The 19,301-nt window shown below is 47.0% G+C and overlaps 1 protein-coding gene across 1 annotated transcript in view; it reads right to left on the reverse strand.

The window, feature by feature from the left end:
* Nucleotides 1-19,301, reverse strand: part of LOC122559266 (NCK-interacting protein with SH3 domain-like) — a 116,604-nt gene that overhangs the window by 64,195 nt on the left and 33,108 nt on the right. Inside the window, exons 3-4 of the mRNA XM_043708647.1 lie at nt 16,510-16,591; nt 10,694-11,244 (exon numbers count right to left, since the gene is read on the reverse strand). Of these exons, the coding sequence (XP_043564582.1) occupies nt 10,694-11,244; nt 16,510-16,591 (633 nt within the window). The remainder of the gene's footprint in view (nt 1-10,693; nt 11,245-16,509; nt 16,592-19,301) is intronic.

Below are 19,301 nucleotides of genomic sequence, written 5' to 3' on the forward strand. Positions count from 1 at the left end.
AGTAGGTTTACCGATGACATGAAGGTCAGTGGAGTTGTGAACAGTACGGAGGGCTGTTGTAGGTCACAATGGGACATTGACAGGATGTAGAACTGGGCTAAGGGGCAGATAGAGTTCAACCTGGAAAAGTGTGAAGTGATTCACTTTGGAACTTCAAATTTGAATGAGAATACAGGGTTAAAGGCAAGATTCTTGGCAGTGTGGAGGAACAGAGGGATCTTGAGGTCCATGTCCATAGATCCCTGAAAGTTGCCACCCAAGTTGATAGGGTTGTTAAGAAGACATATGGTGTGTTGGCTTTCACTAGCAGGGAGATTAAGTTTAAGAGTTGCGAGGTTATGCTGCAGTTCTATAGAATCCTGGTTCAACCACACTTGGAATATTGTGTAGAGTTCTGGTCATCTCATTATAGGAAGGATGTGAAAGCTTTAGAGAGGGTGCAGAGGAGATTTATCAGGATGCTGCCTGGACTGGAGGGCATGTCTTATGAAGAAAGGTTGGGGGAGCTAGAGCTTTTCTCATTTGAGAGAAGAAAGATGAGAGGTGACTTGATTGAGGTGTATAAGATGTTGAGAGGCATAGATAGAGTAGATAGTCAGAGATTTTTCCCAGGGCAGAAATGGCTATCACGAGGGGGCATGATTTTAAGGTGATTGGAAGAAGGTTTAGGGGAGATGCCAGAGGTAATTCCTTTACACAGAGAGTGGTGGGTGGGTAGTAGAGTCAGATACATTAGGGACATTTAAGCAACTGTTGGATAGGCACATGGATGATAGTACAATGTAGGGTATGTAGGTTAGTCTTAGAGTAGGATAAAAGGCTGGCACAACATCGAGGGCCAAAGGGCCTGTACGGTGCTGTACTTTTCAATGTCCGAACCACTGAGCCACCGTACCGCGCAACATATAAACAGGAGTGCCAGACATCCTATTCAATCTGGGAGCTGGCTCTGAGGAAGATGGATCAGTGTCAAGGACTTTACACATGCCTCTGTGGCGTTATTTCACAAGAACTCCAGACTGATCAAGTATTGTGCTTTGAACACGCATTTAGGATATGATTGGGGGGCCGGTTCGTAGTGCTAGTGTCCCCACCTCTGGGCCAGGTCATTTGGGTTCAAGTCCCACCAGGACCAAAGGTGTGCCAAAGCACATCTGAACAAATTCATTAAAAGTAATAAAAGAATCTAGATCACTGCGGTGCATCATCTCCCAGTCCGACACCATTCTGATAGAGCTCCGTCCCTTGTTTCTCACCTTTTTGTTTCTTGTTAGTGGTAGAATTGGTGATGTCGATGGTTGGTTTATAAAATGGAGAAGTGATGTGGTTTATTAATATGGGGAAGGAAATCTGCTGCCCTTACCCGGTCTGGCTTACATGTGACTCCAGATCCACAACAATGCAGCCATGACTCAGTGGGGGTCCTTGGGAACATGATCAATGTCAGTGTGAAGTTGAGTTGGCATGGCAAGGGCTAGAATGCATGGTCTCCGCCAGTAACAACATTTTGTTATAGCCCCTCCTTGGTTTCCCTCCTTTTCTGGTTTTTGTTATTGTTTCAGTGTTGGTAACTTGCTAATCGGGCAGATTGATAAATTGGTGATGAGTGTTTGAAATAATGGTTGGGTTTATCACTGCCACTGGTGGGCAATGATTGTAACCTATGAATTGGGTGTAAAGAATGATTTGGTGTTGGATTTATTTAGACAAAAATAAAGATCAGATTAATGGGCTCTTGTGGTGCAGTGCTAATGTTCCTACCTCTGACACAGGAGGGCTGAGTTAAAGTTCTGCCTGTCCCAGCAGTGATCCACAACATCTCTGTTTGTTAATCTCTAGTAGGGATTTGATTTCTCGACAGGAAACCGGGAAACTGGTGTTTGTGCTAAATTACATATTTAGAAAAAAACCCATGTAAGTCTTTTGCTGCTAAATTCAACATATTGATGATGGTCCGTGAAACAAAATGATACCCAGAATCATCAGGTGGGTACACAGTTACTTTATAAACACACAGGGAGCCTGCACCAGGGGAAACCCTCACACAGACAGAGTCCGTCGCCGGGGAGACCCTCACAGACAGAGTCCGTCGCCGGGGAGACCCTCACAGACAGAGTCCGTCGCCGGGGAGACCCTCACAGACAGAGTCCGTCGCCGTGGAGACCCTCACAGACAGAGTCCGTCGCCGGGGAGACCCTCACAGACAGAGTCCGTCGCCGGGGAGATCCTCACAGACAGAGTCCGTCGCCGGGGAGACCCTCACAGACAGAGCCTGTCTCCATGGAGACCCTCACAGACAGAGCCTGTCTCCATGGAGACCCTCACAGACAGAGCCTGTCGCCAGGGAGACCCTCACAGACAGAGCCTGTCGCCAGGGAGACCCTCACAGACAGAGCCTGTCACCAGGGAGACCCTCACAGACAGAGTCCGTCGCCGGGGAGTCCCTCACAGAGCCAGCCCGCTGCTGGGGAGACCCTCACAGACAGAGCCTGTCGCCAGGGAGACCCTCACAGATACAGCCTATCACCAGGGAGACCCTCACAGACAGAGCCCGTCACCAGGGAGACCCTCACAGACAGAACCCGTCACCAGGGAGACCCTCACAGACAGAGCCCGTCACCAGGGAGACCCTCACAGACAGAACCCGTCACCAGGGAGACCCTCACAGACAGAGCCCGTCACCAGGGAGACCCTCACAGACAGAACCCGTCACCAGGGAGACCCTCACAGACAGAGCCCGTCACCAGGGAGACCCTCACAGACAGAACCCGTCACCAGGGAGACCCTCACAGACAGAGCCCGTCACCAGGGAGACCCTCACAGACAGAACCCGTCACCAGGGAGACCCTCACAGACAGAGCCCGTCACCAGGGAGACCCTCACAGACAGAACCCGTCACCAGGGAGACCCTCACAGACAGAGCCCGTCACCAGGGAGACCCTCACAGACAGAACCCGTCACCAGGGAGACCCTCACAGACAGAGCCCGTCACCAGGGAGACCCTCACAGACAGAACCCGTCACCAGGGAGACCCTCACAGACAGAGCCCGTCACCAGGGAGACCCTCACAGACAGAACCCGTCACCAGGGAGACCCTCACAGACAGAGCCCGTCACCAGGGAGACCCTCACAGACAGAACCCGTCACCAGGGAGACCCTCACAGACAGAGCCCGTCACCAGGGAGACCCTCACAGACAGAACCCGTCACCAGGGAGACCCTCACAGACAGAGCCCGTCACCAGGGAGACCCTCACAGACAGAACCCGTCACCAGGGAGACCCTCACAGACAGAGCCCGTCACCAGGGAGACCCTCACAGACAGAACCCGTCACCAGGGAGACCCTCACAGACAGAGCCCGTCACCAGGGAGACCCTCACAGACAGAACCCGTCACCAGGGAGACCCTCACAGACAGAGCCCGTCACCAGGGAGACCCTCACAGACAGAACCCGTCACCAGGGAGACCCTCACAGACAGAGCCCGTCACCAGGGAGACCCTCACAGACAGAACCCGTCACCAGGGAGACCCTCACAGACAGAGCCCGTCACCAGGGAGACCCTCACAGACAGAACCCGTCACCAGGGAGACCCTCACAGACAGAGCCCGTCACCAGGGAGACCCTCACAGACAGAACCCGTCACCAGGGAGACCCTCACAGACAGAGCCCGTCACCAGGGAGACCCTCACAGACAGAACCCGTCACCAGGGAGACCCTCACAGACAGAGCCCGTCACCAGGGAGACCCTCACAGACAGAACCCGTCACCAGGGAGACCCTCACAGACAGAGCCCGTCACCAGGGAGACCCTCACAGACAGAACCCGTCACCAGGGAGACCCTCACAGACAGAGCCCGTCACCAGGGAGACCCTCACAGACAGAACCCGTCACCAGGGAGACCCTCACAGACAGAGCCCGTCACCAGGGAGACCCTCACAGACAGAACCCGTCACCAGGGAGACCCTCACAGACAGAGCCCGTCACCAGGGAGACCCTCACAGACAGAACCCGTCACCAGGGAGACCCTCACAGACAGAGCCCGTCACCAGGGAGACCCTCACAGACAGAACCCGTCACCAGGGAGACCCTCACAGACAGAGCCCGTCACCAGGGAGACCCTCACAGACAGAACCCGTCACCAGGGAGACCCTCACAGACAGAGCCCGTCACCAGGGAGACCCTCACAGACAGAACCCGTCACCAGGGAGACCCTCACAGACAGAGCCCGTCACCAGGGAGACCCTCACAGACAGAACCCGTCACCAGGGAGACCCTCACAGACAGAGCCCGTCACCAGGGAGACCCTCACAGACAGAACCCGTCACCAGGGAGACCCTCACAGACAGAGCCCGTCACCAGGGAGACCCTCACAGACAGAACCCGTCACCAGGGAGACCCTCACAGACAGAGCCCGTCACCAGGGAGACCCTCACAGACAGAACCCGTCACCAGGGAGACCCTCACAGACAGAGCCCGTCACCAGGGAGACCCTCACAGACAGAACCCGTCACCAGGGAGACCCTCACAGACAGAGCCCGTCACCAGGGAGACCCTCACAGACAGAACCCGTCACCAGGGAGACCCTCACAGACAGAGCCCGTCACCAGGGAGACCCTCACAGACAGAACCCGTCACCAGGGAGACCCTCACAGACAGAGCCCGTCACCAGGGAGACCCTCACAGACAGAACCCGTCACCAGGGAGACCCTCACAGACAGAGCCCGTCACCAGGGAGACCCTCACAGACAGAACCCGTCACCAGGGAGACCCTCACAGACAGAGCCCGTCACCAGGGAGACCCTCACAGACAGAACCCGTCACCAGGGAGACCCTCACAGACAGAGCCCGTCACCAGGGAGACCCTCACAGACAGAACCCGTCACCAGGGAGACCCTCACAGACAGAGCCCGTCACCAGGGAGACCCTCACAGACAGAACCCGTCACCAGGGAGACCCTCACAGACAGAGCCCGTCACCAGGGAGACCCTCACAGACAGAGCCCGTCACCAGGGAGACCCTCACAGACAGAGCCCGTCACCAGGGAGACCCTCACAGACAGAGCCCGTCACCAGGGAGACCCTCACAGACAGAGCCCGTCACCAGGGAGACCCTCACAGACAGAGCCCGTCACCAGGGAGACCCTCACAGACAGAGCCCGTCACCAGGGAGACCCTCACAGACAGAGCCCGTCACCAGGGAGACCCTCACAGACAGAGCCCGTCACCAGGGAGACCCTCACAGACAGAGCCCGTCACCAGGGAGACCCTCACAGACAGAGCCCGTCACCAGGGAGACCCTCACAGACAGAGCCCGTCACCAGGGAGACCCTCACAGACAGAACCCGTCACCAGGGAGACCCTCACAGACAGAGCCCGTCACCAGGGAGACCCTCACAGACAGAGCCCGTCACCAGGGAGACCCTCACAGTCAGAGCCCGTCACCAGGGAGACCCTCACAGTCACAGCAAGTCACCGGGGGAGACCCTCACAGACAAAGCCCATTGCCGGGGGAGAACCTCTCAGAGAGAGCCCATTGCCAGGGGAGACCCTCTCAGAGAGAACCCGTCACTGGGATGAGGATGATCTGGATGGTGGGGATTATGAATATCAAGCATCAGAAAACACTGGTGAGAACAGTTTAGGTGTCCCTTAATAGTTATACCACTGGACTGAACATTAAACATGAAATTAGTGAAGCTTGTAACAAAGGCTATTGATATATAATAAAGATTGTGAGGGATTTTAATTTTCACATAGAACAATGGGATCAACAAAGCAAGTTGAGTTACTCAAATGTTCTCCAGAATAGCTAGTAATGTGGAAAGAAGCAGCTTAACTAATTCATGATAAAAGAAATCTATTTAAATAAATGCTCATACTACAATTTAATTTCATATCAGGTTTAAAAAGCATACACTCCAATTGCAAACAAAGATCCCCCTTTAACCATATAGGTATGTAGAGAGGGTGAGGCTGCTTGGGTAAATAGAGCATACCGTATGGTGGTGAATATGCAATGAGTTACATTTAAAGAAATAATTCAAAATGATCAAACAAAATTCCATCAAAGTACAAAAACTGATCGAGTAGGTTTCATTCATGGCTGACTAGGCAAGTTCAGATGATAATAGATTGAGAGAAGAGAATTATAATGTGGCAAGGAACAGTTGTACGCTTGAGGATTTAGATTGTTTCAGAAATCAGTAAACAAACTGGGAAATACTGACAAAAAGCAGAAAAAGACAGAACGAGTATAAACTAGCTAGGTATATAAAAACAGCTTTCAAGACTGTCTGTGTCTCAGGCGACTGTGTGGAGTTTGCACGTTCTCCCTGTGTCTGCGTGGGTTTCTTCCGGGTGCTCCGGTTTCCTCCCACAGTCCAAAAACGTGCAGGTGAGGTGAATTGGCTACGGTAAATTGCCCATAGCGTTAGGTGCAGGGGTAAATGTAGGGGAATGGGTCTGGGTGGGCGCGCTTCGGTGGTTCAGTGTGGACTTGTTGGGCCGAAGGGCCTGTTTCCACACTGTAAGCAATCTAATCTAATCTAAAGAACATTTTCACGTTTGTGAAAAGGACGAGAGTAGCTAAAGTTGGTCCTTTGAGATAGAGATCGGAGAAATATTGGAATGATGGAACGGCAGAGACATAAATATAAACGATTTGTTCAGCTAAACATTGTTATAATGCACATAGAAATGTCACTTGGCCCCTTGAGCATGTTCCATAATTCAGTACAATCAATTAGGGCTAATCTGATCGTGGCTTCAATTCCACATTCCAGCTTACCTCTGTCTGCGTTATGGTTAAAATTCTATTTACCCCTCCCTTAAAAATATTTAACAACTCTGCAGACTCTGTGGAGAAGCGTGTTTCATAGCCTCGTGATATAAAAAAAACCTCATCTCCATCTAAACTAGCAGACCCTTTATTCTGCAATTGTCCCGACATCCTTTTATCATCCACCCTGTCAAGTCCTCTCAGTCTGTTATATATTACAATAAGGTCACCAGTGAATGCAGGTCCAGCCTTTCCAATCCTTTCTCATAAGGTAACATTTTCATCCCAGAAATTAATCGAGTGAACCTTCTCTGGACAGCCTCTGACACATTTATATCGTATCATAATTAAGGAAACAAAAACTCTTCACAGTCCATCAGATATGGTCTCACTCGATATAACTACAGCACAAACATCACTTTTATATTCCTCTCCCCCTGCAATATACAATATTCCATTTCCCTTTCTCATCACTTTCTGTACCTGCACGTATTAACCCAAAGCTTGTAACTATGGGTTAATATATGAGTATAGATAGAGGATGAGTTAATGAGCAAGGAGCAGTGGATAGGGATGAATGAAATACCATGAAGGTCAATGTTGGGTTCTACGCTATGTGTCTACATTAATGATAAGGATGAACAGACAGAGTTAAGCATCTATGTCAGCCGTTAGGTGATTCATGGCCCACGACATTCATACCCCTCTGTAGCACAGCATTTTGCACTCTCTCAATGCAATGCCGTTTTTCCTTAGCATAGCATGTCCACTCTAGTTTTCAATTCCCCTTACAATGAACAATAGCATTCTGTTAGCTCTCCCAACTCCGAGCTGTATTTGCATATTAACATTCTGCAATCTGAGCACTCCAACACCCAGATCTCTGCATTTTGGAACTCTGCAATCTCTCACCATTTAAATAATACACACTTTTCTATTCTACTTGCCAAAGAGGACAAATCCTTTGTGCTCCACCCTCTAAATTGTGCTCTTCTTAATTTACTTTCCTACCTGTCTTTGTGTCATCAGCAAATTTAGAAATCGTACCTTCAGTCTCTTCAAAGTCATTTATAAAGATTGTAAATAAAAACATTGAATGTTATGGCACCCCACACATTAAATCCTGCCAACCCAAACACAATCCATTTATATCCACCCTCCTCTTAATAGCCAATCAATTTGTTATCTTCTGTCAATCATAGCATGAAAAAGTCAACATATTATGAAAGAGAATCACAGCATTTGATAATGGCCCATACAGAAGATTAATGCACAAAATAGATACATCCCGTAGGCTTGAGATTAATACATTAGCATGGGAGAAGGATGAGTTAATGAGCAAGGAGCAGCAGATAGGGATGAATGGAATACCATCAAGGTCATTGTTGAGGCCTCAGCCATGTGTCTACATTAACGACAAGGATGAACATACACAGAGTTATGTATCTACATTGGCTGGTGATACAGAGCTCTGCAGGAACCTCAACTGTGAGGAGGACACATAGAAGCTATAAAGGATTGAGAAAGATCACGTGCCTAGACCCAGTTGGCTCTCTTGCCTTAAGGACTAGTGTACATTCAAAGATAGCGTGAACCTGTGTGGCTTCAATTGCTGTTCTGACTGGGGTAGACTTTGGATCTGCCTCTTAGCCCTGCTCGAAGGTGGAAGGCATTGACAAAAGCAGCAGTAAACTGGCAGCTCAGGATGAAACATCAGAGGACAACTCTGACAATGCTGTCACTTCAAAAGGGTTATTTTTCCAAGAGGGATGGCAAAGTCAGAGGTGCCGAAATGTCTGGATATGTCTACTTTAACAATAGCAGGGGGCTGGCCAGATTTTTGTAGTTTGGTTTAGTTGTAGCAGTCACAGAAGCTGTTGCAGTGAGAAAAGGTTCCATGCTTCAGCAGATGATTACTACTGACTTTCCTCTCTGAAATCTCCCCTGCCTGTAAGAACCTGTATTTGAATTTACCCTTTGCGAAGGGTTGTGTTTATGGGATGTTATGGGAATTGGAAAGCTCCTGAGTTACATTGTGGTGTCGGGTCAGTTAAGCTTTCCAATAGTTCAGTTACTCTAAATCCTGTTTTCTTTTGTTCATGTTTCAGCTGTCATGTTCAAACAAATTCTGTTTTGCTTAAAGCCGAGTGGTTTGACCAGCTGCATCATACCTGGAATATCCACTTCACATGTGCTTTTAAAATAAGATAAAGGTCTAGACTACCTTCCAAAAACATTTTGAGGGGGGGGTCTGGCCTGGTCCATAACACAATGACCTTTAGGCACAGTATACATGGTCAAAACAAGTAAATTAAATGGAATACATTGTAGGGATGTGAGAGTTTATTCACTTCCAGCAAACAAAATCAAAATTCAGAGGGATTTGGTGATACTGCACAGTGAACGATTAGGAAGGCAAATAGCATACTGCCTTTACTGCACAGAATTCCAAGTACAGATTAAGGAAGTCTTGCTACACAAGTAAATTAAATGGAATACATTGTAGGGATGTGCGAGTTTATTCACTTCCAGCAAACAAAATCAAAATTCAGAGGGATTTGGTGATACTGCAGAGTGAACGATTAGGAAGGCAAATAGCATACTGCCTTTACTGCACAGAATTCCGAGTACAGATTAAGGAAGTCTTGCTACAATTATTTTGAGAGACCAGAGTTAGAATATTGCTTACAATTTTGCGTTCCATTTAAAAGAAGAATATCCTTCTCATGGATGCAGTAGTTGTGGTACAGCAAACATTCACTAGACTGGTTATTCAGGCAAGAGATTGCTCTTCGGGTGAAAAAGAGGCTGAGAAAATTAAGTCTGTAATGTTAAAAAAAATGAGAAATGATCTCATCGAAACATCCAAGATTCTTTCAGGATCTGACAGAGATCGCCCCCTCAGGTTGGAGAATCTAGAACCCAGGGAAGCACAGTCTTAGGAGAAGGGTTAGACTGAGATGAGCAAAAATATCTGCACTCAGACAACATAATGCAACAAATGGCAGGAGCAGACCATTTACTCCCCTGAGTTTGCCCCACCATTCAGTCAGATCATGACTCCCTAATGCTAGGTGTCCTCACAAGGAGAAACCTTATCCCAACCTGTCCTCTATCCTGGTGGGTGTGCCATTGCTGATTATGCTTTAGGCTGAGATAGACAGACTATCGAGGGGTTTGGGAAGCGGGTGAACAAGTGAAGTGGAAGACCAAGGTCAGACATGATCGTATTGAACAATGGAGCAGGTATAAGGGGCCAAAAGGTCAACATCATGCTTCTGATGCTTACGCAAGTCAGGGCCTTATCTAAAGGTTCATGCCTGCTTGTGACATCAGTGGCACATGAACCACAGATGCAACTCAACATCCATTTCGACTGTGTCCCATGATTGCTGACTCCCACATGGAAAACAAACAGAGGAGCTGGAGAGGAGAAAGAATACAATCGCGGGGTTAGCTCGCGCTTGAGCACTGGGCTACTCTGGTCAGGAAGATGCCAATCTAGTGTACTGACAATAAGTGCATGAACAATGCATGAAAGATGACGAGACAGACCAGGGTCAGTGTGCTTTATCACTCTGAGACACTGTCAAGAACAATAGTGCCATGCTAAATGCTGTCCACCACACAGCTCAGCAGGAGTGTGATGTTAGGTGCAAAAACCATAACACCTTCAGAACACCAAGGAGCTTATTTCATAAAGCAAACTCAGCAAAATGCAGGTAATATTCTGTCAGTGACGATATTGCTTTTGTACTGAAACGGTTACAACCAGCTTAATTACACTGAAACAGGGATTTTTCAAGAAATGGCGGGTTTTTAAAACAACCCAGTGTCTTAAAAAGAAAGTACGTTGCTTATTCCCTCAGAAAAACAGCAGAAAATTGCCACAAGCTTACAGTGCTTGTTAACCTACCTTGCTCTCCACCAGGGAGAGTAGGATCTGTTCCATGACATCCACCACAGCTGGGACTGAGCTCTGAATGTGTCCAACCATCACACCAATCGCCACCCTCGACAGTTCGTAGCTCAGATTTGTATTCTTGCGAACCAATTCGATTAACTCAGCTCCGATCGTTTTGGGCACTGCGGCCGTGACCTTGCCCTGCTGTGCTTCGGATCCTGAAGGCGATACTGATGAGGCAGTCTCTTTCTTTGGGGTTTGAGGGAGTGCACTTCCACCGTCCAGGTCAATATCAGTGGTTTCTTGCAGCTGGCTTCTGGAGCTGAGGGTGTGAGCTGACAGTGTTGGGCTCATGTCAGCCTGGAGAGGGAGGCTGGTCGGATATTTGGGAGCAGCAAAGGTGTTGCGGGCTGGGAGGGGTGGTGGAGTTTCAGAAGGACTGGAGGTGGCTGTGGACTGCTGAGGCTCGAGCGAATTGGACGACCCAGTGTACAGGGTGTCAAGAGAAGCAGTACTCGTAGAGGAAACAATCGAAATGGTCCGAGGAGTGATGTCTGGTATCTCTGAAATTGTATATTAAAAAAGAAAATGACAAGACAAATTAAAATTAGACCGTTTTCACAGGAGGAGAGAATGCGGCAAATGTCACAGGCTTAAAGAAATTACACAGGATAAAAAAATAAAGGGGAGGTATTTGAGCACACATGGAATAGAAAGATTACCTGATCCACAAGGTTACTTCGGAAAGTAAGTCATAGAGTCATAGAGATGTACAGCATGGAAACAGACCCTTCGGTCCAACCCGTCCATGCTGACCAGATATCCCAGCCCAATCTAGTCCCACCTGCCAGCACCCGGCCCATATCCCTCCAAACCCTTCCTATTCATATACCCATCCAAATGCCTCTTAAATGTTGCAATTGTACCAGCCTCCACCACTTCCTCTGGTAGCTCATTCCATACATGTACCACCCTGTGTGTGAAAATGTTGCCCATTAGGTCCCTTTTAAATGTTTCCCCTCTCACCCGAAACCTATGCCCTCTAGTCCTGGACTCCCCCGCCCCAAGGAAAAGACCTCGTCCACTTATCCTATCCATGCCCCTCATGATTTTATAAACCTCTATAAGGTCACCCCTCAGCCTCCAATACTCCAGGGAAAACAGCCCCAGCCTGTTCAGCCTCTCCCTGTAGCTCAAATCCTCCAACCCTGGCAACATCCTTGTAAACCTTTTCTGAACTCTTTCAAGTTTCACAACACCCTTCTGATAGGAAGGAGACCAGAATTGCACGCAATATTCCAATAGTGGCCTAACCAATGTCCTGCACAGCCGCAACATGTCCTCCCAGCTCCTGTACTCAATGCTCTGACCAATAAAGGAAAGCATACCAAATGCCTTCTTCACTATCCTATCTACTTGCGACTCAACTTTCAAGGAGCCATGAATCTGCACTCCAAGGTTCAGCAACACTCTCCAGAACCTTACCATTAAGTGTGTAAGTTCTGCTCTGATTTGCCTTCCCAAAATGCAACACCTTGCATTTATGTAAATTAAACTCCATCTGCCACTCCTCAGCCCATTGGCCCATCTGGTCAAGATCCTGTGTGGATTAAGTGTGGAGAGTGCAGACAGTTTGGCTTAAGCCTTCTAATCCTCCTCAGGCATGGTGACAGAGGACTGGAGGATCGTAAATTTCTCATTCACCCATATCGGGGAAACATTTTCAATCAACAGTTCGGAAAAAGCAAAGGACTTACACAGATAAAACTTGTTAAAGGATTGAGCTTTCTAATGAAGGTACAGAGAGAGAGAGTTGAAATAAAAACACAGTGCTGGAGAAACTTGTAGGTCTGGAAGGATCTGTGGAGTCACATAGTTAAAGATGTAGGGACTGGAGTAATCCATTCAGTGCACCAGGTTTACTCCGCATTCAATGAGATCATGATCTGATAATTCTCACCTCCACTTATTTGCCATTCCCCTCAACCCTTGATTCCCTTACTGATAAAAAAAAATCTATCGCTGCCTTGAATACATTTCATGGCCCAGCCTCAAAAGCCCTCGAAGTAAAGAATTCGTCAGATTCACCACCTTCAGAGAAGACATTCCTCCTTATCTCTAAACAGCTGGTCCCTTGTTCTGCAATGATGCCCTCTGGTCCTAGACTTTCCCACAAGGGGAATCAACCTTTCCACATTTAACCTGTCAAGTTCCCTAAGAATCTTGTATGTTTCAATAAAGTCTCATTCTTCTAAAGTCTGTGTACAGGCCCAATCTGCTGTAATAAGAGGACAAAGTGAGGACTGAGGGTGCTGGAGATCAGTGTCAAGAGTGTAGTGCTAGAAAAGCACAGCAGGTCAGGCAGCATCCGAGGAGCAAGATGAAGGGTTTATGCCCAAAATGTCAATTCTCCTGTTCCTCAGATACTGCCTGACCAGCTGTGCTTTTCCAGCACTACACTCTCGACACTTATAGTCATAAGAGTTACACTGCATGGAAACAACATACCATTCTCCCCCCCCCCCCCCATGTTCTTATACCAACCAACAAACACCAAACTACACTAATCTCATTTCTCTGCACTTAGTCCAAAGCCTACTATGCCCTGGCATTTTAAGTGCTCATCCAAATGTTTCTTACATGTTGTGAGTGTATCAGCCTCTACCACCCTCTCAGGCAGCTTGCTCCATATTTCTACCATGCTCTGGGTGGAAAACGGTTTCCTCAGATACCCTCAAAACCACTTCATCCTCATCTTAAATGGATGCCCTCTGGTCTTGGACACATCTGCCATGGGGATAAGATTCTCATAACCAATGGCTCTCATACTTTTGTGTACTTCAATCAGATCCACCTTCCCTGGGCCTTCTCTGCCCCAGGGAAAACAAACCCAGCCTAGCCAGTCTCTCCTCATCACTGAGATTTTTCATCCCAGGCCACATCCTGGTACATGTCCTCTGCACCCTCTCCAGTGCAATCACATCCTTCCTATAGTGTGGAAACCACGATTGGCACAGTATTCTACCTGTGAGCTAATCAATGTTTTATAAAGTTTGTAAGGTTGTAACAAGACTTCCTTGCTTTTGTAGTCTATGCCTTGGCTAATGAAGGTAAGCAACCCAAATGCCTTCCTCACCACCAATCCTCTGGCACTTCTCCAGAATATAAATTTTTTTGTAAAATCACAACGAACTCACCCACTATCTCTGCAGCTACCTCTTTTAAATTTGAGGATGAATGTGATCAGGGGATTCAGACTTATTTGCCTTTAGCCCCAAATAAGAGTTAGGACTTCATGCTGCAGCTGTACAGAACGTTGGTGAGACCACTTTTGGAATACTGTGTACAGTCTGGTTGCCCTACTAAAGAAAGGATATTATTACATTGCTGAGGGTGCAGAAAAGACTTACTTTTGATTTGTATTCTAAGGAGAAGGAGAATTGGCTGGGACTTTCTTCCCTGGAGCACAGGAGATTGACAGGTGGTCTTACAAAGATTTATAAAATCATAAGGGACATAGATAAGGTGAATAGCCAAGGGTAGGGTAGGGGAGTTTAAAAACTGGTGGGCATAATGTTAAGGTGAGAGGAGAAAGATTTAAAAAGGACATGAGGGGCAATGTTTTCAGACAGAAGGTAGTACATATGTGGAATGAACTGCCAGAGGAACTGGTAGATGCAGGTACATTTACAACATTTAAAAGACATTTGGACAGGTAAAGATTTTGAGGAATATGGATCAAATGCAGGCAGTTGGGACGAATCCAGTTTGGGAAATCTGGTCAGCACGGACGAGTAAGATCGAACAGTCTGTTTCCGCGCTGCATGACTCTACTTTCTAGTGATGGTGACAGTACTTAATGCCTTCCCTGTATTAACAAGATGTACAAAATATCTTCCACCATAAAGACTGATGTAAACTTTGTTCAACTCCTCTGAAAAAGTCCTTGTTCCCCAAATCTATCTCCCCAGATTCATTTTCAAAGGAGTCTATGCTTGCTTTGACCTCTCTCTTCTTTTCACATATTTAAAGAAGGCCTTATTGTCAATTTTATCTTCCTTGCTAGTTATCTCTCAGTTTACGTTCTCTCTATTTATTGTCAACTTCTTAAATGTGCCTCTGCTTGAGTAGTGTCACTCTTGCTAATCTGACTATCCAGTTCACTTTAGCCAACGCTATCCTCATTTTTACTGTAATGCCCTTTGTTTAAGTTAAACACAGTTGCTTCTGACCCAAGTTCCTCACGTCACTATTTCTTAGAGGGTCTTTTATTCGGAGGTCATTTATTAAACATCCAACATTATCCATTACTAGATTCAGGAGAGGCTGTTCCTGTTTGGTGCAATCATATATTGCTGCAGGAAACGGTTGATTTGTTGGCAAGGCTAGCCTTCCCAAATTGATGAACCCAATCAACAAGACTAAAGTCACCCATAAGTATTGTTTTATTCTTCTTATATGCTTCTATCATTTGGTGATTTATAGCCTTTCCCAGAGGGGCTACTGCCTGGGGGGTTTATATGCTGCTCCTGACAACGTCTTCTTTCCCGTGCTGTTTTTAAATCCACCCAAATGGGCTGGACATCATCCGAGCCTAGATTTACTCTCACACTATCCTCATTTCATCTCTTCATTAACAATGCTATCCCACCTATGTTTCCATCCTTCCTATCTCTCCAAAAGATCAAACACTCCCGAGACTAAGCTCCCTATTTTTATCTCCTTACAATCATGTTACTTTGATTCAGACCATCAGTTCATCTACTTTATTTGGTGCGTTAAGTTAAAAAGCCTTTTTTTTCTGTTCTATTTTTAAATCTCCAAATTTCTATGATTCCTAGGTGCAACATGACATTCACGTTGTGTCCCGTTTATTTATTTGTAACAATCAGCTCCATCATGAATCTCAGATGGTGATGATTTGACTTCTCCCATTGACACTTTCTCTGGACTCATCTTTTGTGACTTTGCCTGTGCAATTAACACCTAGTCCCGCCTTACACCATCACACTGTCTTGTCAATTCATCTGTCTTGCCTTTTTGACATGACAATAGTGACAGCTACAAAGCAATTTTTAAATTCTTTTATGGGTTGCGGCTATCATTTTGTTGCTCATCAATTAAGTGGCTTACTTACAATTTCACAGAATAGTGGAGAATAAACTTTATTTTCTGGGGCATGTATTTAAAGTCTGGCTGAAAATGTGTAGATTTCCTTCCGTAAGGACTTTAAGGAAGCAGATGGGTTTTTACAACAATTAAAGACAGTTTCACGGTCACCATTAATAGGAATAATTTTCAATTCCAGATTTATTAATTGAATTTAAATTTCACTAGTTCCTGTGGTGGGATTTGAACCCGGAGCCCAGGCTTCTGGATTGATTGATGTTCCCACTGCGCAACTAATGCTAGATTTTAAAATGCCCAGTGATCATTACAGGTATTACATAAATGCAATTTAATAAAACAAAGTATTGTGGATGCTGTTAATCTGAAATCTGAAAGTGGCAAGACTCAGCAGAATGGGCCTCATCTGTTGGCAGTGAAACTGTTATCATTTCGGACTGTTTTCTGGGACGTGTAAGTAAATGTAAATCTTTTTTATTTTCTTACACCCAATCACAAATATTCTCTTCAGTTCTTCACTTTCCTTTCTTCCTTTTTTTCGTTATTTTAGCTTTAAACTGTTACATCTTAAACTTCAATTTTTATCCACCAGGACTCTGCTCTCTCTCTCTCCCCCGATGATGCCTGACCTGCTGAGTATTTCCAAGCATTTTCTGCCTTCATTCCTGCATGCTAATAGATAACGAAGGCTGTACCTGTACCTTGTAGGAGTGAGGAAGTGGAGTGCAAGTCCCGAAGTTTCTCAGGCGCTGGTGGTGTAGCACGGCGATGCTGAGTGAGAACCTGCAACACAAAAGTGGGCAGTGTGTTTCACTCAGCCAAAGTGCACGCTGCTCCCTGGGATTCTCGGTTCAACTGAAACCGGTGACAACACAGAACAATAAATCACATCGACTCTCCCTCAGCAGCTCTGCTGAGAAAGTGCTGTTGTCTCCTTTGGAGAGTTCACAGTGCTGCTGCTGCCTGTCCAGCTGTTTGTTATTGAGTCCCACACAGAGACACAGTGCTTCTGAACAAGCTTCACTTGACTTGACTCAGGTCTGTTCCCAACCATCCAGGTGGCACTCCCTGAGAGCTGGACAAGCAGGAGGCTGGGAGAACACACCAAGCCAGGCTGCATCAGGAAGTGGAAATGTCAACGTTTCAGGAGTAGCTCTTCTTCAGGACTGGGGTGGGCATAAGGGAGCTGCAGATAAGGGGGTGGGGAGAATTTTAGGTGGGGAGAGGGCGGAGTAGTGAGGTAGGAGTAGGTGAAGAAAGGTAGAGGGGAACGATCTCATCACTCCACCCCCCTCTTCTTCTTCTTCTTCCCCACCCCCCCCCCCAACCCCCCCTTATTTGCAGCTCCTCTTACACCCATGCCCAGTCCGGTGAAGGGTGATACCCAAAACATTAACTTCTCCACCTCCTGAACGTGCCTGGCTTGCTGTGTTTTTCCAGCTTCCTGCTTCTCTACCTTGGATTCCAGCATCTGCAATTTTTTGTGTCACCTCGCAGAGAGTTACAGAGACAGCCATTCTTAAAGTTTCCCTCCCCACTCCCACTGCCAAGGGTGCCGAGGCTAGTCATTCAGCTGAGTGTCAGTGGTTCAGCAGAGGGGAAAGCAAGGATTGCAGATGCTGGAGATGAGTGTTGACAGCGTAGCAGGTCAGGCAGCATCCGAGGAGCTGTAGAATCGATGTTTCAGGCAAAAGCCCTTCATCAGGAATCATGATGAAGGACTTTTGCCTGAAACGTCGATTCTCCTACTCCTCGGATGCTGCCTGATCAGCTGTGCTTTTCCAGCACCAATCTCTCCAGTCAGCAGAGGGGAGTCAAGCCCATCAGATTGGAGAAGTTTGACCTTCCAGAGGTATAACTGTTGCATGTGGCATTAATTCAGAATCTCTTCACTGCCATGAAAGATAAGCTCGTTAAAAGGCGAACCCACATCTACGTACCGATGGCCATATCCGTTCTTGATGATGTAGATTCCTGATCGAAATCATCCCCACAGTTTACACAATCATGCTTTACTTAATAATAACTGGACTGGTCGTTAAGGTCACCCATGAACCCCACTCCAGCTCAGGATTCGGGTTTTAACCAGGTCTTTGCAAATACACACACAGAGCCTAGCAGGTGCAAATGTCGGTAGCTTTCTCAATCTGACTACACCCAGCAGGACAGGGCCAGAAAAGCAGGAGGAAAGCTTTTTAAGCCCCAGCAGCCTGAAAGCTGACTGTCGGGACTGTTCCTGCTGCCCGACATTCCAAACTGCCCTCACTCACATTTCCAGAGCTTTTCAGTAACAGACGTCTTGATTGTCTGGACATGAGGCTCAGAGTTAACAACCACCCTGGTGAATTCAGGAAAGCTTTCCTTCCCAACCTGAGGTCACCCATTCCCACCACTCTCCAGACCTAAAGAAACTCCAGGCTTCGCCCTGGTTAGAATCAGGAACATCTGCTCAAGTACTTGTCTTGGACTCAGGTGGCAATCATATAAAGGGAAGAGAGATCATCGAGTCATACAGTCCTACAGCACGGAGACAGGTCCTTTGGCCCAAACTGGTCCATGCTGACCAAAATGTCTGCCCACGCTAACCCCATTTCCCTGCACTCGGTTCATATCCTTCTAATCCTGTCCAAATGCCTTTTAAATGTTGTTAACGTATCTGCCTCAACCACTTTCTCTACCAGCTCACTCCACATGTGTACCACCCTCTGTGTAAAAAAACATTGCCCCTCAGGTTCCCTTTTATTCCTTAAATTGAACCCTCTAGTCCTCGATTCCCCAACCCTAGGAAAAAGACTGAGTGCATTCATCCTACTCATGCCTCCCTTGATCTTATACACCTCTATAAGGGTCCCCCCTCAGTCTCCTACACTCTAAAGAGAAAAGTCCCAGCTTGTACAACCGCTCCCAATAACTCTGACCATTGAGTCCTGGCAGCATCCTTGTAAATTTCTTTTGCAATCTTCCAGTTTAATACCACTCTTCCGATAATAAGGTGACCAAAACTGAACACAACATCCTGTACAACTGCAACATAACTTCCCAACCTCTATACTCAATGCCCTGACTGATGAAAGCCAGTGTGCCAAAACCGTTCTTCACTGTCCTGTCTACCTGTGACTCCACTTTCAGAACTCCAAGATCCCTCTGCTCCACAGGCCCTACCATTCACCCTGAAACTCCTACCTTGATTTGACTTTACAAAATGCAGCACCTCATACTTATCTATATTAAATTCCATTAGCCATTTCTCGGCCCACTTCCTCAGCTGATCAAGGTCCTGCTGCAATTTCTGATAATCTTCCTCACTGTCCATGATACCACCTATTTTAGTGTCATCAGCAAACTTATTAATCATGCCTTGTACATTCTCATCCAAATCGTTGCTGTTTGCTGTCTATATCAAGAGGCCCAGCACTGCCCCCTGAGGCACTCCACTAATCACAGGCCCCCAGTCTGACAAGCATCCTTCCACTATTAGCCTCTGCTTTATACC

The sequence above is a fragment of the Chiloscyllium plagiosum genome, chromosome 18, assembly GCF_004010195.1.
Source record: "Chiloscyllium plagiosum isolate BGI_BamShark_2017 chromosome 18, ASM401019v2, whole genome shotgun sequence".
NCBI classification, from domain to species: domain Eukaryota; kingdom Metazoa; phylum Chordata; class Chondrichthyes; order Orectolobiformes; family Hemiscylliidae; genus Chiloscyllium; species Chiloscyllium plagiosum.